General features: G+C 37.8%; 1 protein-coding gene and 1 pseudogene across 4 annotated transcripts; both read right to left on the bottom strand.

The window, feature by feature from the left end:
• Nucleotides 1–280: 280 nt before the first annotated feature.
• On the bottom strand, nucleotides 281–23,684 carry LOC149837690 (uncharacterized). Of its 3 annotated transcripts, none has more exons than XM_090007461.1 (11): nucleotides 23,424–23,680; nucleotides 19,687–19,816; nucleotides 19,206–19,401; nucleotides 18,906–19,118; nucleotides 18,689–18,827; nucleotides 16,999–17,149; nucleotides 16,801–16,910; nucleotides 16,065–16,162; nucleotides 15,891–15,960; nucleotides 547–659; nucleotides 281–363 (listed from the first exon to the last, which is right to left on the bottom strand). In XM_090007461.1, exons 1-10 carry the CDS (start codon nucleotides 23,514–23,516, stop codon nucleotides 570–572), a joined length of 1,290 nt encoding a protein of 429 aa, XP_089863587.1. In that variant the 5' UTR covers nucleotides 23,517–23,680; the 3' UTR covers nucleotides 281–363; nucleotides 547–569. The 3 variants fall into 3 exon arrangements, with proteins under 3 accessions (XP_089863587.1, XP_089863586.1, XP_089863585.1); XM_090007460.1 differs by having other exon boundaries at nucleotides 281–366; XM_090007459.1 differs by having other exon boundaries at nucleotides 281–659; nucleotides 23,424–23,684.
• Nucleotides 9,221–11,551, bottom strand: LOC149837691 (uncharacterized; annotated as a pseudogene). Its single transcript, XR_016432008.1, has 4 exons — nucleotides 11,197–11,551; nucleotides 10,597–10,728; nucleotides 9,815–10,501; nucleotides 9,221–9,696 (listed from the first exon to the last, which is right to left on the bottom strand). The product of XR_016432008.1 is annotated as an uncharacterized LOC149837691 (transcript).
• Nucleotides 23,685–24,917: the final 1,233 nt, after the last annotated feature.

The raw sequence follows: 24,917 nt of genomic DNA on the forward strand, positions 1-24,917 counted from the left end.
ATTAACAGAAATTCACAGAAGGGCGGGTTTGGCCTAACGTAGCAAAATGTAAGGTTGAATTGGAGATTAGGAATAAGGCAGGGCTGGATTTGGGTTTAGCCCAGAAGGCAGGGATGGATATGGAAAAAAAAAAACCTAAAATATAAAAAACTGTAAAATAGCTTTTGACTGTTAATACCAAAATATCTTCAAAATACATGATATTTTCAAAATAGAGTCTGATCATGGTGTTACTACAATTTTTTTCATAATGTTGACACAGATTACGATTTACAACCAATTTGTCAATAATAAAAATAAATAGAGGCCCAGCAAATGTTGAACATTAAAGCCAACCAAATGAATTTGACGATCATCATCGCCCTGCTACAAGAATCAAAACCAAAAATATCGCAATCTCATGTTTGATCCTTTCCTTCCAAATTGGAGAATGAGAAATATGCTGCTACAAGTGGTTGATTTGACTACAAGATTCTACAGAATCATTCGTAAGGAAAAACATGTTGAATGCCTTTTGTCTCTAGCAGTTCTGAGACTTTATTTTACCTACTAAAGAAACAGGAACTCTCTCAACGAATCATCATGCCTTTCAAAGACTGAGAGGCTTCCTCGGACGCCTTGTTGTACTGGATCGTCCTTAAAGCATTGCTTACATTAGCCTGAAACAAGGTAACAAAAAAATCAGAAGTAGCTACACTGAAAATTCGTCGATGATGCTACTCTTTGTTAAAATTACATGTATTTGAATACCCGACAAGGGTATTTTAATTTTTTTGTATTTAGAACAGTCCACTAGGGACTAAAATGTAAACTTTTTTTTCTGTTTTTATTTATTTGCTGTCAGATTTTTGACTGTTGGGAGACAGTCCAACTAGACATTGGACTGCCTCCCAACCGTCCAACGTCTGTTGGACTGCCTCCCATTCCTTACGTAAGGCACTCCTCTCTTGAATGCAATGCTCTTAAAAGCATTTTGGTGATATTTTATAAAGCTCTCTCCATTCCTATAGGCTTTTATGCCTTTCTTGCTATGTCACACGGACTCGGCTAGAGAGGTGCCGCACCCGAGTCGACACGTCCCTACACGGGTGCGGCCTAGGACTCGGTCAACGAGTCGAGGCCGAGTCCGTCCTTGTTTTGGACTCAGTCAACATTGACCAAGTCCAAAAATGTCCATTTTTGAAATATGTTTTGGATCTAGGTTGGATCCGGATCTGGACCCGACCCAGATTCAAATTTTATTTTGAACCCTAAAAGGGGTTTACGACAGGGGGAGGGGCTTACCCTGTCGATTTTGCCTCCCCCCATCCCCTGCAGCTCCCTCACGCCGGCGATTAGGGGTGGCAATCAGGTCGGGTTGGCAGGTTGGCGGGTCGGGTTGGCGGGTTGGCGTGGCAGCATACCTCAACCCGAACCCGACCCGTTTATTAAACGGGTCAGCTGTGGCAAACACGAACCCGACCCGTTTAATAAACGGGTAACCCAACACGACCCGCCAACCCATTTAATAAATGGGTTGGGTCGGGTAAACGGGTTTTCAGGTTCGTGGGTCAGGTTGGCGGGTTGACGGATCGGGTTGGCAGGTTGGCGGGTCGGGTTGACGGGTTGACAGGTCGGGTTGGCGGGTTGACGGGTCGGGCAGACGGGTTGACGGGTCGGGTTGGCGGGTTGACCCACCCGCCTAACCCGTTTATTAAACGGGTCAGCCGGGTTGGCGGGTTGGCATACCCCCAACCCGAACCCGACCTGTTTAATAAACGGGTTACACGGGTCGACCCGTTTATTAAACGGTTGGCTTAAGCCCAACCCGAACCCGCCTAAGAGGCGGGTTGGCGGGTCGGGTTGGCGGGTCGTGTCAGAAATTGCCACCCCTACCGGCGATCCACTCCGACGACCGTAGCTGCAGGCGACACAAGCCACTGTCTCCCCCTTTCCTCTGTCAACAGGTATGCCCCCCATTTCCACTCTCTCCTCTTCGTCCGGCAGGGGGCTCCCCCTTCCTCATTTTCCGGCAGGTGGCAGAGCCCCTTGCCTCCGCCCCTGTCGGAAAAAAAAATGAGGCAGGGAGCTCCGCCCCTGCCTCCTCATTTTTCGGCAGCCCCCCTCCCTGCACCCTCTGCTCGCAGAAGAGGGGTCCATGTGCCTCCGATTCACAGAGGAGGGGCTCGGCCCCTCCTCGTTTCCCATTTGTCCGGTAGGGGTAAGAAGGAGGAGTGGGGGAATGAGGGTGTTCGATTGACAGGCCGAGCCTTGCCCCGTCGGACAGAAGGGTTTCCATTTTGTTCGGCAAGTGTAACAAAGAGGAGTGGGGGAAGGAGGAGGCTCGGCTGACAAGCCGAGCCTTGCCCCGCCGTCCTTATTTTCCTGCAGCCCCCTCCCCCCCCCCCCTCCCTGCACCCTCTGTTCGCAGAAGAGGGGCTCGGCCCCTCCCTTTGCCTTCGATTAACAGAGGAGGGGCTCGGCCCCTCCTCGTTTCCCTTCTGTCCGGCGGGGCAAGGCTCGGCTCCTCCGGTCAGTCGAGCCCCCTCCTTCCCCCACTCCTCCTTCTTACACCTGCCGAGCACCCCTGCCAAAAAAATTAACGAGGCAACGGGCTCTACCGCTGCCTCGTTCTTATTTTTCGACACCCTCCCTGCACCCTTTGCTCGCAGAAGAGGGGCTCGGCAAGATTCAGCAGGGGCTTGAATTAGAAGATTCTATTTTATTTACTTTTTTTCTTTTCAGTTTTCACTTTTCAGATATAATGGCAAGTTCTAGCGGTAGTGTCAATACATTTGGTTCAAGTTCTAACCCTAAATTAGAAGATTCTCAACCACTTTGGAGGCTTGTGACAAAAGGGATAAAAGCTGGTGGTGGTGGTGGTGGGAATGTGCAGTTTCATTGTAATCTATGTAAGACTATTTTCACAGGTTCTTATACGCGTGTGAAAGCACATTTTTTGCATATTCGTGGTCAAGGAATTAGGGCATGTTCTGGGGTTGACAAAGACATGTTAAAGCAATTAAAGAAAAAAGAGGAAGCTAAAAAGAAAAAAATTGCAGAGATCATAAATGATTCGATTAATATGTATTTTCCTGTTGCTAGTGATATATAGTAGAGCTTTTAAAGAAAAGAAAGATGGAAAGCAATAAAACAATACAAGTGTCATTCAAAAACATGGCAAAAGCAAAAATTGATAAAAAGATTGGTCGATTCTTTTACTCAAGCTCAATTCATTTTAATGTAGCTAGAAGTCCATACTGGAAAGATATGATTACATCTTTGGCTAATTGTAATTTGAGTGGTTATGTGACTCCTAATTCAAAAAAACTAAGAACAGTCATTCTTGCAGAAAAAAAATAGAATTGAAGACGTGTTAGAGACCCAAAAATTTGCATAGAAACGACATGGAGTATCGATTGTTTCTGATGGGTGGACTGATATACAAATGCGACCACTGATAAACTTCATTGTTTACTCACTAAATGGGCCAATCTTTTTGAAGACTTTGATGCATCTGGATAGTATAAAGATGTTGAATATTTAAAGAGATTATTTGTCGAAGTGATAAAAAAAGTGGGTTAAGAAAGTGTGGTGCAAATCATTACTGACAATGCTCTAGTTTGCAGTGGCGCAAGAATGAATTTGGCAAGTGAAGATATATATTCACATATTTTTTGGACTCCTTGTGCAGCACAGTTTAAATTTGGCACTTAAGAGTATATAAAATCTATCAAAAGATGATGCACATGCCCATGAAATGTGCTTATGGATTGAGGAAATAGAGCATGATGTTCGAAATATTAGAAATTTTGTTGTAAACGATCATCATGCCCTTTCTATATTTAATAGGCATTCTGATCTCAAGTTACTGAAACTCGTTTTGCTTCTTTCATTGTTATGATGAAAAGAATTAAGCAACTCAAGAATGCATTGATGATGATGGTCGCTGATCAAGATTGGGATTTTTATCGTATTGAATATGATGTCAAGGCTCAAGCTATAAAAAAAATGCATCTATGATGATTTTTGGTGGGATAAAATTACATATTTTGTTGAATTTACGGAGCTTATTTGAGAAATGTTGAGAGAAGTTGACAGAGATGTACCCATGCTTCATAGAATTTATGAAATGTGGGACAATATGATTGAAAAAGTTCAAAGTATCATTTTTAAACATGAGAAGAAAGATATTGCACTTGATGATTCAGAATTTTACAATCATGTACATTCAGTTTTAGCAAGAAGATGGGATAAAAGCAATACACCTTTGCATTGCATGGCACACTCTCTCATGTTAAAATGTATCTCCAAAACCTTTGTTGTAAGTATAAATATATATACTTATATACATAGAGATACATATACATATATATATATTACATGTATACGTATCTCTATATATATAAGTATATATATTTATATACATATTTTATTTTCTTACCCGAAAAGGGTATTCTTGTAATTTCCTATCTTGCACATATTCCATTTTGAATATGTTGTAATTTCTTTATTTATTTTTTGTATTTCCTTTTTTTCTTTTTTTTTCTTTTTTCATAAAGGTGCATTGGGGGTCCCCCAATAGTCGTTGGGGGCTCCCCAACGACTCCTTTGGGAGCCCCCCCCCCCCCTTGCACCCCTTTGCTTTTGTATAAATAGGGGTGTTCCCCCTTGTTATTTCCTAAGCTTGAGAGCCTCAAGCATTTGCTCTTTTCTATGAAATACTTGTCTTGGTGCAAGTTTGCTACTTTTACGCTTTTTGTGTATTTTGTTCAAGTGTTGTGTGAGTGCCTTCGTGCACATCTTCCACAAAGTATTCATGCTTGTATGCGTATTGTCTCTTCGTAGACATTTTCACATCTCAATCTAAAATACTATGCAAAAAAATGGTTGCCAGCAAGTGTTGATCGTGTTTCTCCAAATGAAGATCCTAAGATATCAAAAAATAGAATGATATGTTTGGGAAGACTTTTTACTCATCCTCACATGTTTAAGGTTGTAAATAGTGAGTTTGACAAGTTTTCTACTGAAAGATTTGATTCTTTAGCAGCACTCGTGGCAAGGGACGAAGAATATCCCCTTAATTGGTGGGCAACATATGGATCAGAGACACCAAATCTGCAATGTCTTGCAATGAAGTTATTATCCCGACCTGCTACATCATCTGTTGTGAAAAAAATTGGAGTACATACGCTCAAATTCACAACATTAAAAGAAACAAACTCACTAGTAAAACAGCAGAGGATTTGGTTTATGTTCACTCTAATCTACGATTAATTTATCGCTGCACCAAAGAAGAGTATAGGTACTTTTTTTTCTTTGTATTCAAAGTTTGTATTTAAATATTTATATTCAAAGTTTTAAGTTAGATACTAATATAGTCATTTTTTGATGCATTTGTGGACCATCCAAGAATTGGGATGTAAATCCAGAAGATTTTGACTTGGAGGGAGAACATAATTTGCATTTGAGACGATGAGGCAAATTTATGATAAATTTTGTTGTTTATCACACTCACAAGCTTCTTTATGTGTTATATTTTGGTATGTTTGTGTTGTTAAGAATTGTTTTTTTATTTTTGCTTTAAAATTTACAATCTTTATGTGTTAATTTATTGTTACATATATAATTATATATATTTAAAATATATTTTTTTAATATATATATATAGTCGAGTCCCCGTATTCGAATTTTTTGAAATTGTGCCGCACCCGTGTCGCACCCGCACCCATGTGACATAGCTTTCTTGCTATTTTGTATTTCATCTCTTTTGAGATTGTAATTGGTCCATTAGAGACCACGATCAGTGTGTTTGTATAAGCCCTTTGTTGGCACTGTATTTTTCACACTGTTTCATTTTATGGGATCAGAGCTTGGCTCTTGAAAGAAGGTGAATCACATGACTACTTCACACGAAGAAGTGCTCTTCGATCCTTGATCATTCTCTAACTCCTCTACTCAAAATTCAAGTATTCATTATGGGAGAAAGAGAGTCTGCCACCGTCATCACCTACAAACTCAATGAAAACAACTAATTGATGTGGGCGACGACAATGGAGAATCACATCAAGGGTAAAAAAATTATGGGATTTTGTTAGTGGTTCTACTAGCGAACCACAACTCAAATTGACTAGAAGAGAAGGAGATCAAGTCAAAGCCTTGTTCGAAGAAGAAAAGGAAAAAGCCTCGCAAGAATATTAAAATAAAATGAAAGATTGAGAGGCAAGCAATGCTCAAATACTATCATGGTTTATAAATACCATGGAGTTTAAAATCACCACCAATATCATCAAGTTCAAGAAGGCATGTGATGCATGGAGCTTTCTAAGAAGTACCTTTATCCAAAAGGATATGACTAGACTTTATCATCTCCAAGACAAAGTACGTAATTCAAAACAAGAAGATAAAAGTGTAAGAAATTTTTATGGTATTTTATCTCCTATTTAAGATGAATTAGCCATGTTGAAACCAAAATGGGAAGGTTCGACTATTGAAATGAGAAGATCCCAAATTGAAAGAGAATCTTTTTTCTTTCCCTTAAACTTCAAAGGGCCACTACTCCCATAAGTGAGGCCTTAGCTCAAATTTGTCAAGAGGAAACAAGACTTAAATGCACAAGTCTAATGATAAGGTTTTTGCCATATAAACCAACTCACTTCGAGAAAAAATTCAATAAGAAAGGACATCATGGAGAAGGATACAAAGGTAAAATTATTTGTCATCATTGTAAAGAACTGGGGCATATAAGACCGGATTGTCCCAAATTTAAAAAGGTGGCCGCCTTAAGTGAATAACCTCAAGAACTAAGAAAATGGAGCAACTTCAATGAATTAGATATTGCTCAAATCACGAAGGTCGTCTCACAGATGCTTCAAGCCACTCATTCTACATCCGGCGCTGCCATCATCTCATCTTCTCCTCCAGGTAAAACCTCTTGAATTTTAGATTCGGGTGCTTATTTTTATATGACTCATAATGAGTCTCTCTTATCCGATTGCACTAACTAATATTTTTCATGTGTATCAACTACCAATGGAACCTCTTTAAAAGTCAAAAGCATAGAAAACCTTGACAATATTTCAAAAAAAATTGTCCCAAAAGTGAAAGTTATTCTCAAATTGGATTTAAACTTTTTTCGGTCTCCCAAATTTCTGACTACGATTGTAAATTATTATTCTCATCTAAGGCTTATTGGGTGCAGGATCTTCAGTCAGAATAGTTGATTGGGCAAGGCCACAGAAGAGGAGACCTTTACTACATGGATTTCTTATGTTTACCAAAAAACTCATTTTGTAATTATGTCAAAGACATTAATCTGGATCTTTGGCATAAAAGATTAGGACATCCAAGTATATCCAAATTATCTCTTTTCCATTTTTGAAAAAATTTTATAAAGATAAAAATTTTGTATGTGAAGATTATATACTTAGAAAAATGCAAATGATACCTTTTGGTTCCAGAACCTTTGTGTCACATGAAAATTTTGAATTAGTGCATTCGGATGTATAGGGTCTCACTCCAGTTATGCCAAAAGGTGGTTATTCGTATTATGTTACATTTATAGATGATTTTAATAGACACACTTGGATTTACTTTCTAAAACTCAAATCTGAAGTTTTCTTATGTTTTAGAAACTTTCATAATCTTGTTAAAAATCAATTTAAAACAAACATTAAAGTCTTTCGCTCAGACTCTGGAGAGAGTTTCTTTCAAATGAATTTCAACTATATCTAAAAAATCATGAAATTATTCATCAAAAATTATGTCCTAAAACCCCCCAAAAAAATGGGATTTCTGAAAGAAAACATTGTCACATCATTGAAACTACTAAAACTCTGCTTATTTCAAAAGAAATTCCAAAACAATTTTGGGTCGAAGCCGCCCTAACCGCAGTATATCTAATAAATAGAATGCATTCTCAAACATTGAAAAACAAATCTCTTATTAAAAAACTCTTTGAAATTCCTCTGGATTTAAAAAGACTAAGGGTATTTGGTTGTAAATGCTTTGTGCTTCTTGAAATATATAACAAACTCTCTCCCAAAGCCATAAAATGTGTCTTTCTTAGATATGCCAATAATAAAAAAAGATATCGTTGTTATGATCAAACAAATGATAAACTTTACGTTTCTAGAAATATTACTTTTTTGAAAAATGACAATGGATTTTATTATGAAATCCTCAAGGAAAAATCTGAGTATTCTTATTTGAGTTGCTACCCAAATAAGATAATGAAATTGTTAATATAGAAAATCTTGAGTCTATTAATCAAGGTTTTAAAACCCGTGACTCGGAACTCGACTCGTTCTTTATTGACTCGTGACTCGGCGGGTCAACTCGGTGACTCGGACCAGGTTTTGTTAACTTTTGATTTTAAAAGAAAAACACTATATAAATTATCATTTAAACATATAAAAGTTTGTAGAATGACTTAATTACTAGTGTAATTGATTAATAAGTAAAATAACATCAAGTAAACCTATATCTAACTTATAATTACTCATCTAATAGCAAAAAATCGAACAACCAAGCAAAACAATAATTCAATATTTCAATAGAAACAAGCTCTAAAGTAAAGTTAAGTTAAAAACTTACAAGAGTAAGAATAAAAACTAAAGTAAAGATAATCATACTTGAGCAATCTGCCAATGCATGTCAGCAATCAACTTTCGCATCTCAGCAATAACCATACTAGACCCATGGCCATATAACAAAATTACAAAGTTCACAAGTATAAAGTTAATTATCATAACACAATGACAAAATCAAATTTCAAACATCCAAAATTGATCCACTTTTACAAAATATGATATCTCAATTCTCAAGTCAAGAGTCAATGGCTCAAATCTCAAATAGAGGCGAAGTGCTATTATTTGGAACTTCATTTGAATCAATTCTTGAGTTGGAAGTAGAAATTAATGGCTGAATTGGAGTACTAGTGGTTGCATTTTCCCTTGCATCTTCATCTTCAACTCCATCACCACCTTCATCAGCAATAAGATTAGCTTCTTCAATGTTTTCAACTTCCATCTCCAAGTCTCTTAAGAAATCCTTCATTCAATAAAATATGACACATTTGAGTTAACATGCAATAGAGAAAGACAAAAAACTAAATTAAAAAAAAAATTAATCAAGTTAAAATATCAAACAAACTTTTACCTCATCTCCATCTAAAACTCCTTCTTGCATGACCCATTCATCCATTGGTGTTTGCAAATATATATTGTCCAAAGAAATTGGGTCAAGACGTGTTCTCTTTAATTGCTTCTCTCAGACGTAAATTATAATGGACAAACACTAAGTCATTAAGTTTCTTTTGAGCTAATCTATTTCTTCTCTTAGTGTGAATTTGATCAAAGGTACTCCAATTTCGTTCACATCCAGATAAAGAACATGTTTGACTAAGTATACGAATAGCAATTTTTTGAAGATCGGGGGCACATATTCCATGCATTTTCCACCACATTGTTGCATAAAGCCAAAACACACAAAAATGAAAAGTTGATTAAAGAAATATTCTTTTGCACAACACAACAATAATGTTAAAGATAAATCACCTGGCTTATGCTCATCTCTAGTCATAACAGTTATAGAAGTACCAAAATCTGCACTTGCGTCTTCAAATAACTCAAGTTGCTTGCATGCTCTTACTCTAGCTGAAATATTTGGCTCCAACTTCTCAATACATTTAATTAAACCACGCCTTACTTCAGGATGCTTTGTGAATTACATGAAATAGTGCAAATAGTCAAATACATTAAATTGATAATTGATAAAAGAAAGTTCATATTCAAAATTTAAAATAACTAATAAAAATATATAAACAAATACATACCTTAGAAAATTGTGGACTATAGTGGTATTTGGGATTGAGATAGTATGTTGCTGCATGAAGAGGGTGATGAAGTTGATTTTCCCAACGATTGTCAATTATTTTCCAATAAGGTTTATACTTTTTCTCCTCATTGTCATGAATTTCTTTTATAGCCTCTTTGGCTCTATCCATAGCTTCATAAAGATAACCCATTATAGGATTTTCTTCTCCATTAACCATTCTCAAAACTTTGACCAGAGGTTCTATAGTTTTAACAATTGATTCTACGACTCTCCAAAAATTACTATTCAATATAATATCCTCCATCTCTTTCCCCTCAGCAAATGATGAATATTTAGAATTGTTCCATTCATCTGATGCCATCATTTTTCTAAGACCACTACGATGTTCTAGCAAAGATTGAAGCATGATAAAATTAGTGGCAAATCTTGTAGTAACAGGTCTTAGAATTTCTTTCTTATTAGAAAATTGAGTCTTCATTAGGTTCAAAACAAAAGTATGATTGTAGATGAACTTCGTGATCCTTTTTCCTTTTTCCACACATCCAGCTATGCTTTTTATCTTAGACAAATCTTCAAGCATGAGATCTATGCAATGAGCTGCACAAGGAGTCCAAAATATGGTTTTCCTCCTATCCTCCAACATCTTTCCAGCTGCTTGATAGTTGGCTGCATTATCTGTGATTATCTGCCATTTTTTAATTTCAAAACATTATTAACATACTAGACAAATTATAAATAGCAATGTTCAATAGAAAATTACAAAAGAACAAAATGATATACCTGAACAACATTCTCTGCACCTACTGTTTCCACCACTTCATCAAATAATTTTAATAAATTTTCTCGATTCTTCACGATACTTGTTGCATCAACTGATTTCAAGAAGTAAATACCCCTTGGACAATGAACCAAAAAATTTATCAATGTCCTTTGTATTGCATCTTTCCAACCATCAACCATAATAGAACAACCCATTTCAGCCCAAGACTCCTTGTATTCTTTGAAATAATCATCAATTTTTTTAATTTCTTCTTGTAATAATCTTCCAGAAATCTCAGCTGAAGAAGGCGGCTTCAATCCCATTCCTACTGAGGAACAAACTTCAATCATCTTCGTAAAATAAGGAGAATTGGCTGCGTTGAAAGGAATGGCTGAATGATAAAAAAATCTCGCAATAGCTGAACATAACCTATCTCTAGCTTTTCTATCCAAAGCTGCTCTTATTCCAAGTTGTTTCATTGATGGAGACCCTGCCTTCACTTGAACAAAAGCATCAAGATTATGCTTTTGGGCATCATTCATCAATTTTTTCCATTTTATATATCTTTTCTCAGTAGACTCATCACTTTCATCTGACAAGTCCATATCATTATCATTTACTTCAACAAACGAACCAATCTCATTTACAATATTTCTCTTATATAATTTATGTTCCTTAAATGACTCCAAATCCTTACGAATTTTTTTTCTTACAGATTCTTCAACTTTGTCGCATGGTTCCACCTCTCCTTTAATACCAGCAAGATGATACTTAAGTCTATTAATGCCACCACTCATTTGTTTTGTACACCAAGTACATTGTACCCTCTTCTTTTTCTTATCAAGTGGTAAACCAAAATCCCACACAGGGTCCTTTCCTTTGGTGAATGTTGTTGGAGTCCTTGAAGATCCTTCTTCTGACATTTCTTTGATGATTTGATAAATCTAAACTGTTAAATTTGAAAAGTTAAAAACAATGATACGGTTATTAGATTATGTACAAAGTTATGATTTCATCATTCCACACAGGGTCCTTGACTCCTTGTCATGCCATGTTTCCCCTGACACGTTGCAAAAATCATGTACTTTTAAGATAGACAAGAAGAACTGCTAGAAGAACAAAGGGTTACAGTTACACATAGGACATTTAGATGATATTGCGGCGAGATCAGAGAAAAAAACAAAACAGGAAATTATGGAGGAAGAATACAGGAAATTCAAGAAATTAACACAGGAAATTAAAAAGAAATTAAAAAATAGAAAAATCAGTAAAAACAAAACAAAGAATTAACAAAACAGAAATTGAAATGTATTGAAACACAGACAATGCATGTAATGAAAGACAGGAAGTTCAGTAAAAAAAATGATACTTAGCAAAATGAAGAGCAAAACTCAGTAAAATAACAAAACAAAAAAATAAACTTAGTTAAATGAAAACTAACAGAAATTCTGGAAAACAAACTGCAAATAAAAAAAAAAACAAAAATATGAAATTACCGAAACTAAAACAACAAATGCAATGAGATTGAGACTAATGATACACAGAAATGAACATACGACAAATAATGAACTGAAATAAAAAAAAAACCACCAAATTTGAAATGCAGGTAAAAAAAATTTGCAGATATGAGAAACTGCTCTAATACAGGATGAACAAATGATTCAACAATGAGATTAAACAGAAAGCAATTAATGCAGGGAAAATGCGGATAAAAATGAAAATACAAAGCAACAGAAATGACATGCGAAAATGAAAACTTAGACGAATGTTGTGCAACTCACCATGTAATGCATGGTACTGAAGCGTACGCCTCAGGTACAGAGGCGTACGCCTCAGGTACATACAACATACATACCTTCACAAATCTCTTCGAAAAAACTCGCCGGAAAATCTGCACTCGCCGGAATATCGCGCGGCACACTGTTTTTGCTGGAGAAGATGCGTCGGATTTGCAACGACGCCTTACTGTTCACACTTCACCGTCGATGTGTTTGCTTCGTTCCCAAAAAAAATAACGATACATACCTTCACAAATCTCGTCGAAAAATCGTGTCGGAAAATCTCGCCGGAATATCGCGCGGCGACACACTGTTTTTGCTGGAGAAGATGCGTCGGATTAGCAACGATGCCTTAATGTATTTAATCGATGTGCTTGCTTCGTTCCCAAAAAAAAAACGATACATACCTTCACAAATCTCGTCGGAAAATCGTGCCGGAAAAACGCACGGCGTCGTTGTTACTGTTAACGCCAGAAAATCAATGTCGGCGTCGCTGTTCACGCCAGAAAATCAATGCCGGCGTCGCTGTTCATGCCAGAGCTATCGTCGGATGGCTGAAAACTGAAGAGTCGAAGACCTCGGCTTCTCCTCTCTTCAGTCGAGACAGTGCTTGAAAACTGAAGAGTCGAAAACCCTAAAGTCCTTTAAGTGTTTTCGTTAAAAGGTAAAGTTTTTTTAATTTCAAAAATGCCATTTTCACTAAACCAGCGGGTCTTCAGTGACTCGGGACTCGGCCCGAGTCGCCCGAGTCAGAGCGATCCTTCCAGCGAGTTTTGTCAAGGCAAAGGTGGCAGAACTCGCCCGAGTACGCCACGACTCGTGACTCGGCCGAGTCATCCCGAGTCTGGCCCGAGTCAAGCCCGAGTCTTGGCAATCCGAGTATACCTAGCCGGGTTGACTCGCTGGAGGGCCGAGTCAACGAGTTGACTCGGCGAGTTTTTAAACGTTGCTATTAATGACTCAAGTAGCGATCCATCTCAAAATCTTCTTCAATACTCCAGAAGGGATAATAGGGAACATTCATGTGCTCTTGAAAGATATAATCAACTAACAAATACTGAAGAAACCAGTGTTAGAAGATCGGAAAGAACTCATAGGCCTCCAAATAGGCTTGTCTCATACGAATCCCTCACCAAACTATAGGGTTTGTCTTTTAGCCATTCATTCCTATCATGAACCTTCCAACTACAATGAAGCTAAAAACATAAAAGAATTGGTTGAAGCTATGAAAATAAAATTAGATGCCTTACACAAGTAGCGATCCATCTCAAAATCTTCTTCAATACTCCAGAAGAGATAATGGGGAACATCCATGTGCTCTTGAAAGATATAATCAACTAACAAATACTGAAGAAACCAGTGTTAGAAGATCGGAAAGAACTCATAGGCCTCTAAATAGGCTTGTCTCATACGAATCCTTCTCCCCAAACTATAGGGCTTGTCTTTTAGCCATTCATTCCTATCATGAACCTTCCAACTACAATGAAGCTAAAAACATAAAAGAATTGGTTGAAGCTATGAACATAAAATTAGATGCCTTACACAAGGCTCATACTTGGGCAATTCAACCCCTGCCTCTAGGAAAGAAAACAATAGGGTGTAGATGGGTTTTTAAAATTAAAACAAAAAGTGATGGGTCTCTCAAAAGATATAAAGCAAGGTTAATTGCAAAAGGATAATCTCAAGAATATGGTGTAGACTACGAGGAGACATTTGCCCCAGTTGCTCGTATGACTACAGTTAGGGCTTTAGTAGCAGTAGCATCCATCAGAAAATAGCCTATATATCAGCTAGATGTTAAGAATGCATTCTTAAATTAAAACTTAAATGGAAAAGTATACATGACCCCCCCCCCCCCCGGTCTGACTATTGAAAATTGCATGGTTATTTGCCTTCAAAAGGCTCTATATGAGCTTAAACAAGCCCCCCAAAGCATGGCATGATCGATTTAGTGGTATTATGTTAAAACTTGGATTTAAATCTTGTTTCTCCGATACTGCTATTTTTGTTAGATCTACAGGAACCTGCTCTTTTTGTTAGATCTACAGGAATCTGCTCTTTTTGTTATATCTATAGGTACCTCATTGATTATTCTTCTCTTGTACATCGATGATATGATCATTACTAGGAATGATCAATAGGAAATTGAATATATTAAAATCTTGCTTAAAAATCTTTTGATATGATTGACCTTGGTTTTTTGAGATATTTTTTAGGAATTAAAGTAGCCTATTCGCCAAAAAGATATATTTTATCTCAAATCAAGTTTGCAGTTGATATTGTTGAGCATTTAAGAATCACTGACACAAAATTTACTGATACGCTTGAAGTGATAAATGCCAAAATGAGAGTTGAAGATGGAGTGTTATTAGATGATCCAACTCTTTATAGACAACTTATTGAATCATTAATGTACTTGTTTATTACAAGGCCAGATATTGCGCATGTTGTACGCATTACAAGTCAGTTTCAATATGCACCCACGATGGTCCACATGAGTGCAGTATTAAGAATAATTTGATGCATTAAGAAAACCATATCTAAAGGGTTATTTTTATCCTCTTCTTCATCCTTAAATCTTATAGATTATACTGCTTCTCACTAGGGAGGAGATCCCAATAACCGCCACTCAACTATAGGGTTTTGTGTGTTTTTAGGTGATTTCCTAATCTCTTGGCGGTGTCTTTATCCTCTTCAGAAGCTGAGTTTAGGGCAATGGCTACAACAATCACTGAGGTCGTGTGGATGAGAGTGTTGCTTTTCGATATGTGTGTTGATGTCTCTGAATCTTCAAAACTATGTTGTGATAACAAAAGCGTCATATATATATAGCCAGCAATCACATGTTTCATGAGCGAACAAAACACATTGAGATTGATTGTCACTATGTTCGCAAAAAATATTTGAAGGAGACTATTATGTTGCCATATGTTCAGTATGAATTTTAAGTTGCAGACTTTTTCACCAAAGCTCTTCCGCTGCCCAGATTTTTGTATCTTAGCAAACTTTTGGTGATTTTACCGTAAGTTTGAGGGGGGGTGTTAAAATTACATGTATTTGAATACTCGACAAGGGTATTTTAGTTTTTTTTTGTATTTAAAACAGTACACTAGGGACTAAAATGTAAACTTTTATTTTCTTTTTATTTTTTATGTTTTTATTTATTTGCTGTCAAATTTTTGACTGTTGGGAGGCAGTCCAGCGTCAGTTGGACTGCCTCCGATTCCTTATGTGAGGCTCTATAAATAGAGCCTCACTCCTCTCTTTAATGCAATGCTCTTAGAAGCATTTTGGTGATATTTTATAAAGCTCTCTCCATTCCTATAAGCTTTTATGCTTTTCTTGCTATTTTGTATTTCATCTCTTTTGAGATTGTAATTGGTCTATTATTGACCACAATTAGTGTTTTGTATAAGCCCTTTGTTGGCACTGTATTTTTCACTCTGTTTTCATTTCACTCTTGGTAGATTAAGGAGATGAAAGCAAATAGAACAAAAAAAATGGCTATGCTATCGCAACAAAATGAAAAATCTCACCCTCCATTCTTCAAGTCTTGAGCGAAGAGCTTCCCATTGGGAAAATCCAAACAGACGCTCAGTGTGTCGGCTGCATAATATTATACACAAGAAGAAAAGTTCAAACCAACAACAGAGTTCTAAATCTGTCGTCTTTCAGATAGTTTCAGTAAACCTCATTCAAGTTCAGCATACCTCACAATGACAGTCTCATTCATTTGATCCATCTTGCAGTCCAACAACTTTGCGCTTATAGCTCGAACAACCCAATATTCCACCTCATCATCTGTGACCTATAAACAGAAACAACCGTTGTAGTGGATATCTAAAAATAGGTTTTCTAGCTACCCAGATATATTGGTCCATGAAGGTTCAAATCAAGATTGGCAAGACACTTGACTTTCAGTCATCACAGTCAAGCCATTGTCGTAATTTGGCCAAGTCAACTGGGATTTGGAACATTCACAGGACCACAGAAACTACTCAGAGTCACTGGAGAAGATATTTGATCCAACGGCCCCTAAGAAAACAACAGGTCATTTTTGAGGACATGCTTTACTCGTGCTTCCGCCAACCCAATCATCATGTGATGTTTTGAATTTAACATAATCCCACAAACCATGCCAGAGCAGATCTTCATGATTCAATCCATCCCGACTCTCACAGACCAGACTGGGTCAGCCAAGAGTTCAATATTTTGGTGAGCTTGGATAAAGCGACCTTAGTAGATAAGTTGACTTTGGGATGACCCATGGAGTTAGATCAACCTTGCCCGATGACAACCCTTGGATATTCAGGAGTGCTCGTTGCCCAGTGGCCAGGTGACTACACGATCTAACTCGGGTCACCCCATTCCAAATCACTGCCACGGTAGGCTTGAATCAGCCCCCATTATAAAAGGCCTGTAATTGAGAGAGAGACAAAGACTCACACGAAGCGTATCCCTGATGATGGCATAAGGTATCTCTGAAGAACCATTAGAACTCAGATCGGCTAACGACATCAACCGCATCTTTGTTATGCACTCTTCATGAACAAGGCCTTCAAGAAGCACATCCATGAAGACAGTAAGATACAAGATAAAGATATGCTGCACGAAGATGAATGCAAGGGCAACAAAGTTAAATACCATAGCCTTTCAACAGTGTCGAATTAGCAGCATGGAAGTCCAGATATGTGTCCAACCTCTGTACGAGGAAAATCTTCAGCAGCTGAAAGGCCAACGCATATTTGCCATCCTTCTCCAACTGCCGAACGGCCGGCATATCTAGCAAATCACACTGAAAGGAAAGATTAAAGTTATTGACTAAAACATCATTGCAGCTAAAGGAAAAAGAAGTCAACAGTGTATGATTCTTTTGAAATTGTCAGCTTCTTTTTTACTCAAATACAGAATGCATCGCATCTGTATGCTTCTGCCTGTGTGAGGTCCAGTGGGCAGGGTGTGTGGGGGTGCATGTATATGTGCTTGCATTTGTTCTTAGCACCCAAAAGATGCACAACAGATCAACAAAAACACCAACCAAGGACGCTTTGCCAGAAAGCACAAGGTACAATGATAAGTTGACAGATTTTAATACTTATATGGGAATACAGATATATGAATCAGAATGGTATCACAAAATTTACTAATTACTAGAACTAGCCTCAAGAACTTGTAATCCTATGATCTCTTAAATCCCAATGGCCAAATGATAAAGTATCTTTCAATTTACCAAGAGAGTTTCAATTGAGCAAACCAAAAAGTTTAATTATTGATATGTTCTCAAGTTGGTTGCAGAGACAGTTTTTGTTTTTCCTTCTTAGGAGAGGGGATGTCAATGAAATGAGAATGAAGAAAACTAAGGTAGAAAAAAGGTAGATATTTTCTAAAACATCCCAAGCAATTGCTCCCCATAATGCCAAAAAATTGTTCAGAAAACTACAGATGTCACAAGCAATTAGCACTTTCCACCAATTGCATGACGTAGCAGGTCATCAACAGCACAAATTACGAAATCTATAGCTACAAATGCTTTTACAGCAACTGAAACTCCAGATATGAAATTGGCTGAAAACCAATTCTCTTATTGACTTGAAGAAGGCAGCCTCAGCTGAACAACTGATCTCAGCAACTTAGGGTATGTTTGGTTGCATTCAAATGTGATTTGGAATATCATGCAAATGAGAGAATGAATCTCATTTGCACAGCTAACCAAACATGTGATTGCAAAAGAGAGAATGAATCTCATTTGCACAGCTAACCAAACATGTGATTTGGAATCTCATGGAAATGACATAATAAATCTCATTTGCACAGCCAACCAAACATGTGATTTGGAATCTCATGCAAATGAAAGATGGCATGTGATTTGAATTTGAAATCGCATTTGAAGTGAATCTCATGTGATTCCAAATCACATGGTGGAATATGTGACTTGAAATCACATGACTTCAAATCACATTTTATTCCATCTCATGTGATTCCGAATCACATGAGATGCAACCAAACATACCCTTAATCTAGCAAAGTTGCAACTCATTCAACTTGACAGCCATAACTACAACTCCATGTCATTCATCTAAACTCAAGTGAAAACTGGATGATTCAGTTTGCTGCCATGAGACATGGCCCAGTTCATCAAAGAGTTCATAGCCAAAATAGCAGACTTACATAATCATTTGACTTTGTCAATCCAACACTCAGTTGGAGGAGATATCCTAATTGATACTTGGTTCATAGAAAATTTAAAAACATTGAGAAGAGATAACTTCAATGAAAAGAATGATTATGGTTCATAGCAGGCATAATGACAAATATCACGTGAATGTACAAGTACCTGGAACATGTCGGGAGCTTTCACAAATTCAAAGATAGCTCTCTCAGCTACCGGTTTAGCTTTACTCATAGTATGTGCATCCTCGTTTGAAAAGGTTGCCAAGTACTTGGTCAAAAAGGAGAAATATTCCTTTGATGAACTGCAAAATCAAGAAAGTTAAATAATCACCTAATAATGACACAAAAGGTATCACACTAGATATAGGCCATACCCATACCCTTTATTTTCTGCTAGGACATTTGAAATTTTCAGAAACAATCTCCGTTGCTCCAAGGGCCCAATGTCCCATTCTTTCAAGAAATTGTCTATCTTTTTGAAAGAAGGGATGATGCTTTCTGTAACTTTCCCCCTGATAGCCAATTCAAGGGCTTTCTCATAAACAAAGAACCTGCTGTAAGGGTGTTCCAGCAGGTTGTACAGGTTGAACAAGCTGGGCAGAAGAGGGAGATGAAGAGTAAGACAAGCCCATCATAAATTTCAAATTTTCAAAAGATCAGAGAGAGAAGCAAACGGTTACATTTTCAAGCACAAGGCAGGCTTGTCAATTGGCGGTGCTATTTCAGCCTCTTCATCTGGTTGTTCAGATATTTCAGACTTTTTATTTGGTTGTTGGGTTATCTTTGCACATATACGGTCTGCAATCTCCGTTGCTTCATCTGGACTACCAGCCTTTGTGACGAGGTTGCAAACAACAGTGTATATGCAATCCAAGTCTGAAACCAAAAGGGGGGCAAAAAACATATTCAAATTAAGCTAACAAATAAGCAGAAGATCAGCCTAACAATTTTATGAGAAGTTTAAGTGCAAGCAGAAAATTACATTTTCCACAATGCAGAAAATTGTCTATTTTGCAAATCAACAGACCTATGCCTTACTTTGAATTTTACAAGTTGTAAAAACTTGTTGCAAACCAAATCTCTAGCCCTCAAAAAAAATCATAATAAACATTATTATGTCCAATGTAAAGAGAAAAAAATCATGTTCAAGTTAATCCAAACCTTTATCTGAAACCTTCGAGAATACAAGGTCAGCAGGAGTAAGCATCAGAGAAGCCAAATCTACCCATCTTCCCATCACCATGAATTCTTGGGCCTCATCACACAGTCGAGCCACTTGATGCTCTGCAATCTATGAATACAATAAATTGATGGCTAACTTCAAGAGTTTTGCCAAAATCATACCTAAAGACCATATATAGCACTCCTATTATTGGTTAAACTTTCAGAAACAAGATTTTTTTCCAAAAGGCCAAGTATGAAAAGCACCAAAAACTTGCATATACCATAGAATTGTTGGATGCACCAACTTAATGAAAAATCAAAATAAAAGGTATGTCCAATTTATGGACCAAATACTGCCATTGCCCATGAATCAGCTAAGGAACCAACATAGAGAGATGCACAGTGAACATACAGAAGCAAGAAACCCTTTTTTCTTTTTTTTTCCTTCAATGTTTCAGACAAAGTCACTTAGCCACAGCATGAATATGTCGAACAATATTACAACCTACGCACCAGGCTCAAGCAAAGTCAGACCAAGCTTTGCATAATTCTACAAGTTCACCAACTAATCAATCAAAGACTCAGAATAAGCTGCACAATGTAGATACCTAGAGCTATCATACTATACTAGGCACTAGAACACAGAATATATATGCCATATTCACTTAGGGCTTTTCTGTTAAACTACCATGAGCTAAGCAAAGAAGATACCTCCCCAAAATAGCACACCTATGGACCCATGTCACACAGGAAGGGACATGACTAGGGCTAGTCAAGACAGTGAGCTTTCATTACTGTACTTTTTTACTGTAAAATAATTTGGCCTTGGCCTTCTTTTGGAAGCCAAATGCAAACATCGCATGTCCTCAGTTATCAAATCCTTTAGTATCATATAGTGACCAAGTTATATATGTAAAATGAGGATGAGTTCTATGAGGCAGCTCTATCTTAACTGAAGTTCCTACATAGACAGGACATGCACAACTGTCACATGATAAATTATTACAACTATAAGGATTTTCTGATGGTGCCAAAATATTAGATTTTTTCATTTCAACCATCCAGAAGTGCACCTACATGGGTGCGGGTGCGGTTGCGGGGATTCGGCACTTCCAAAAAACCCGGGTGTGGGGGTGCGGCAGGGGCAAAATTGTAAAAAATATATATATAAGGGGGGTCCGGGGGTTCCCTCCGGCGTGGGTCCAGCTGCGCGGTCAGCGATCATAAGAAAAACCATACTCAAACTCGATAAAAACTACATGAACCAGGCTCAGGCCATACCGGATAAACTACTATTTTTTATCATATTTACATTGAGAAATTGCGAGTCTTAATCGAAACACAGGTCGGATCTGGGTCTGACATAAAATTTCACAAACTATATTGGGATTAATCGAATCTTCGGGTCTGAACCCGAATCCTAATCAGGTCTTCTTATTTATCACCATACCTGACCTTATAAGGCTTGGTACGGGTCGGGTCCGGGTAAACCCGACCCGTTGATACCCCTGACACTCAAAAGCTTCAAACAGTGTGCGCAATAAATGAATAAGATACGAAAGCTAAATTGACAGCTTCGTCTTTTAATAATTCAACCCTCGGCACACTTCAAACAGTGTGCACAATAAATGAAACAGTAGACGCCTCTCTCTCTCTCTCTCTCACTGCCCATTTCGTCTGTGCGTTTAGAAGAAAAATCAGGTTAACAGTAGACGCCTCTCTCTCTCTCTCTCTCTCTCTCTCTCTCTCTCTCTCTCTCTCTCTCTCTCTCTCTCTCTCTCTCTCATTTCGTCTGTGCGTTCAGAAGAAAAATCAGGTTAACAAAGGGAGCAGATGTTAAATGGAGGCTCCTCAAAGCCATCATGAGCAGCAGCAGCACCCGCAATGGAAATCCCACATCGAAGAAGACCAGAGCTTTCTGCCCCCTGCAAAAACCCCTCGACTCGCATCGCCACGAGATGCGGTACGCCTCTCTGCAGGTATTTCTTCTTCCCTTCTACCTACCTAACAATAACAAAGAAGGATAAGAAACACATCACTCGTTGGTCTAGAACTTTTCTTCATCCTTTTTGTGTTTTTGTTCCGGAAATTTTTTTTTTTAAAAAAAACCAAAAAAGTGAACCAAAATGACCCTGGGTGCAGTCAACGCACCCAGGGTCTGGTTGACCGCACCCCCACCCGCGTCGAGTCGCGTCGACGCGGGTGCGGCACCCTGCTAGCCGAATCCCTGTGACATAGAAGTGCACCAACTTGCTTATGGCTACTCGGTCAAATAGGTGTTTGGTAAGATGAGAACAATCTGCAAGTTTCAGGTACTGAGATGCTTAGGACAGGCCGGTCAAACCTTGATGAAACAATCAGTTTTTTTTTGTTTGTTTGTCTCTTCTCTTCCCACAAATGCATTAAATTGTATTTTCTGCTGTGTATATTGCACATTTTGCCAACAAAAATATTTTGACTGCACATGTGCAGCCATAGGCTAACTTCCTTATCATGGATTAATTCATCACCATCGTCGTCGTCATGATGCTTTCTTCCATCTATATCTCACTGACCTTAAGTATCCCCTAATTTATACCTTTTCCCCAAAGAACAAAAAAATATTATTTTTATTGGAGCATCCAGCCTATGTACTACATTTCCTGGAAGATTCTACCATTTGAAACAGCAGTGAGTCTTGTCACAATGACCACCTCCTAGTAAACTAAAGAAGAACAAGGACTCCACCTACATGTCTTTTTTCAGATGTAGTATCAGAAATGCATACACAAGATAAACTACAAAACATATCACTCCATCTTTACCACGACTCTTGAATAAAACACGGCGTGAATATGGTAATATCTGTTTAGCTCCATCCCAAAGAGACATATAGCTGTTACTTTCTCCACCAATTCTGATAAGACCTACAGAAACAATGCTACGGACTAACACAATGGAAGAATTATCACGTAATGGAAGGTAAACACGTGCCTAGCAAAGCAAAGGACTTTCTCAGTTTTATAGGTTACCATTAAAAACGTATTAGCTAAATATTTGACATAAACAGAGGAAACCCTCTCAGCATATCTATCAACAAATTTGATTCTATCTGTTTGTCTGTCTCTAACCGCCAAAACACTACCACATTATCAGATTCCACAGAATGCATTTACGACAACTTTCTATCCTACGAGTCGCAAGATCAGCGGCAGGCAATTGACAAGAGCACATAGACATCAAGAAAAAATCATATCTCACTGCAGTAGTTTGTAGCACTACCACTAATTAACATCTTACACACGATATCAAGATATTGCCATCAAAAGGCTAATAATTCGCGGTACCCAAAATTGATGTATGTAAAACCATGTAACGGCAGGATAAAGCCTAGAATTTTTCCGACGAACCACAAACGGGGACCACCTAAAGTTACTATTAGATACACTCCGTTAACGAATTCCAAAAGCAAAATTGAACCATACAGATACACAGATTCTTTATAACTCCATCGACAAAACCGTCAAAATAGAGGAAGACGGCATTTTGTTCAGAATCGCCAAGCAAACAGAATCAAAAGAAAGTCCGCATGGGCCGAGACACTCGAAAAAACAAACGAACCCTCAAAATCTAGTACCAATCAAGGAAATTATTCGCCGATAAAAAAAGAAAAAAAATCACTTCCAAGAGAACAGAATCGATCACGAAAGCGCTCGACAGCAAGCAACGACGCGAAACCAACGAAAAGTGATTACCTCGGGCCCTGCGTCAGACCAAGCGAGTTCCGACGTGAATCTGACGACTGCGAGGGCGAGATTTTCCTCCGAGGTTTCCACTATCGTCGCCATCGCCAGAGATCAATCAAGAAGACGCAGGAAGCGGAGGAGCAAGAAGGCGAGATGGGACTCCAGAAAACCCTAGAACGAAGCTCAAGGGATTCCAGAAAACCCTAGAACGAATTGGGCGCCCGATGAAGAACTAGAGCCGATGATCGATCTCCACCACGCCCAGGGCTCGGAAACAAGGAGAAAGAGAAACCCTAAAACCCCATAAAAAAGCAATTTACAAAAAGCCATCTTACGTATCATATATTTACAAAAAACACAAACACTTAGCTTATTACCTTTAACCTCATAAATTTCTTCATGCTCTAATGCTCTGTTTGGGAGAAGGGTACGGGAGAGTGTCGAGGACATGACGTGGCAGGATCCAAACAAATTTGGATTGTGTTTGGGAGAGGAAAGTTAAGGGAAGAATGTCAGGTGGCAATCAGTCAAATCCAAATACTATAAATTTCAAATTTAGTGGAGGCATTTACAATTCTTTGAATTACAAGATTTCTAATGAGATTTTGAATTTTAGTTGGATCAAATATTCTATCATGGTATACTTCAATAAATCTTATATTTTTACCTATTTTACCTGATTATATTGACTTCAACAACTGTGAAGTCAAATAGGCTTAATCAAGAGGAGTTGAAAGTACAAACTTTCAAAGAGTTATTTATGCTTTCAAACAAAAAAAAATCGACAACTCCTTTGAAATTCATTTTTCTTGAAGTCCATTTTTTTTATGTACATCAAGGTTGTTAAATGCGATGAGGTGAAGCGAGGCTTAAGCGAGGCGTTGAGCATGTTATGAAGCGAGGCGTAAGCCTCGAGGCATTGAAGCGTAAGCTTCATGATCATAATAATAAAATCTATAATATTAATAAAATAATAAAATAAGAAGTGAAAATGAGTTATGCATACAATTACAAAATGAGTATACATAATAGTTGTAACAAAGAGAGAGGTGTTGTGCTTTACTGTTTCAAGCAAACACAAATTTGTCTACATCCCAAAGTGAAGGTGAGGAGGGTGTGACTCATGCCATAGCTGACATATTTATATCTGTAACCCCATCTACAATCCCTTTAAAGACAACTCGCAATTTTCTCACACATGATGTTTTCCTGTCACCCACACTTGTGGTACCAGTAATATGGACCACATCCTTGGGAACTTTACCCATAAGTTCAAAAAGGGGAAGTTGTTAGTTCGATCTTGTCATTTCTTCTAATACAGGTGGTGCCTGCATGTATAGATTTTTACCTCGATATACCACACTTGGTTTCCGTAGGAGTAGACTTGGGTGTTCTCCAACGAGATCAATAAACTAGCTTGCCAAAAAAACAAGAGCAGAAAAAGAAAGATAAACTTTTATTACCACACAACAGAAAGAAGGCAATTTTCACTGTGAAAGAGTC

The sequence above is a fragment of the Nuphar pumila genome, chromosome 5, assembly GCF_984573655.1.
Source record: "Nuphar pumila chromosome 5, dmNupPumi1.hap1.1, whole genome shotgun sequence".
NCBI classification, from domain to species: domain Eukaryota; kingdom Viridiplantae; phylum Streptophyta; class Magnoliopsida; order Nymphaeales; family Nymphaeaceae; genus Nuphar; species Nuphar pumila.